This window comes from Saccostrea cucullata, unplaced genomic scaffold (genome assembly GCF_032062105.1).
Source record: "Saccostrea cucullata isolate Sc308-1 unplaced genomic scaffold, CSIRO_AGI_Scuc_v1 ctg23057, whole genome shotgun sequence".
Taxonomy (NCBI): Eukaryota; Metazoa; Mollusca; class Bivalvia; order Ostreida; family Ostreidae; genus Saccostrea; species Saccostrea cuccullata.
The window spans coordinates 1,301-3,384 of record NW_026932761.1 but is presented as its reverse complement, the minus strand read 5'-3'; the positions used below and the strand labels follow the sequence as shown (position 1 = coordinate 3,384).

The window sequence follows — 2,084 nt, the reverse complement described above, 5'->3', positions numbered from 1 at the left end:
TGATGGAAACATATTTAATTTAACAGAACAAGTCCCGTACCCAATATAATAAAGTTGTTTATGTACAAATAAACCATGGGCGTGTTAATACTAAGAGGTCGGAAGCAACGCTCCCCTGTGTCATTATGACCACGCCCATCGGGTATCCGTATACCTAGCCAACTATATCATATAATGTAACTACTGCATCATTGATTTTTTTTTTATATATCAGGAAAACTGTGAAAGGGAAAACGCTTTTTTGGTAGAAGTGAACGCAGCAAAGGAAAATGATTTTCTTCAAAGTACCTATGTACAGAAACATGACACCAGTAAGTTATGTTTTATTAGCATTGCTCACAAAATGTGTATTTGTATACAAACCCCGGTAATTATTATTTTTGCCAGGATATTTACTTTTGATTTACATATAGGTTTTATTTTTATTTTTTCTTTAAAAGGTACATTTAAAGAGATATAAAATCTAGTAATAAGTTATATGTTCGGTAAATATCTTGATATGATCTTGCACTTATGAAGAAGGACATACCTATTAATTATTCAACGATTTTATAATATTGAAGTTAATACCATGGTATCTAGAATGTCGTTTATTGTTACAGTCAAAGATAGCATGATTTGTTCTTTTCTGTAACATGATGCCTTTTTAGAAAAGATACGTCTATGGCGCCCTCATCAAAAAGAATAGTAGTATGTACTTCTAATATTATAGTGTTATGGTTAAAAAATTGTAAAATCGACACAAGCACTATGCTTCAAACGATTTAAGGATATGATTAATTCTTTATTGGCTTCAAATTCTAGGACCCTGTATTGGAGAATACGCCTGTCCTGTGTGGATCGGAGCTAACGACATTGACACAGAGGGTGTATTTATCTGGAGTAAATCGAAAGAAAAGATAGCGTTTTCACATTGGCATCCTAGTGAGCCATCTACCCATGTACCAGAACAGGACTGTGTTACGATTGTTCATGAAGGCTTGTGGGATGATACGACCTGTTTCTCAAAAATACCATTTATTTGTGAAAAAGAGTTGTAGATTTTTCTTTTGAAAGTCTTCATGTTTACTTTTTTATATGAATGAAACATACCGAGATAAAGAGCACATTTCAAGATCAAAAATTCATCAAACGAAACAAAAAAGAAGCAGAGCAAACGCAGACCTCCAAAACATCAGTGATGAGATCAGGTACCGTGGAGGCGTGAGCAATCCTTGCTAACCTTGCTAACCTTGTAGATTTAGATTATTGTCACCTCTCCGCCTAACAGCGGAAAGACTACACTGAGTCAGATATGCCAAATAATAATAATAAAAAAAAAACATGCAAAATTTTATATCTATGGAAAAATGCTTCAAATTAATTTAAAGCATTTTCAATAGATATAAAATGTTGCATGTATGTTTTTATTAGCAATATCTGACTCAGTCTTTGCGCTGTTTGGCGGAGAGGTGACAATGATAACTCAGAGATTTTACAAATGGATTGCACTATAAAAGCTGCATGAAAGAGATGAGTTCTACTTGAGTGTCGCAAAACATTTCATTTTGTTTAAACTTATACTATATCAACTAATTTTTTTTTTTACAGGAAATACAATCAGCAACAATTTTATACATTTACATGTATTTATTTATTTATTATTAATATTTTTTTTTTTTTTTTTTTAGAATAACCCAAAACTGCAATGCTATGTACATATTACAAAACATGATTTTATTTTAAAGTGCTTTATCCATGTATGCGTAGTGACAAATTTTGTTTCAACTAAGCAGTTAACTTTGGATTCATATTTTGAATATATACAAAAAAAAGTATTTCTCATTGCATTCCATTATTGACAGTTTCAACATTCTATGTTGTGATTTAAGCTGAATGTGTCTTGATACATGTAAGGGGAACATTAATACAATTATATGTACGCATATATTTTGTCCTATCATTTAATAAAAGAGTTACATATAATGTTTTCATAGCCCTTTACATAATTTAAACTTCATGTAAGTAAGAATAAACCCATCTTACTAACTCAAAAAAGAAGGGAAGTAAACATCTCAATTTTGCTGTAATATTTCTTGACTTTA

General features: G+C 31.0%; 1 protein-coding gene across 1 annotated transcript; it reads left to right on the top strand.

Annotated features, from left to right (window-relative positions):
• Positions 1-214: 214 nt before the first annotated feature.
• Positions 215-1,040, top strand: LOC134236033 (low affinity immunoglobulin epsilon Fc receptor-like; the record flags this gene model as incomplete). The annotated part of the gene is made up of 2 exons (XM_062718211.1): positions 215-311; positions 805-1,040. Coding segments are annotated over 2 exons (333 nt in total), but the record flags the coding sequence as incomplete, so codon positions are not given.
• Positions 1,041-2,084: the final 1,044 nt, after the last annotated feature.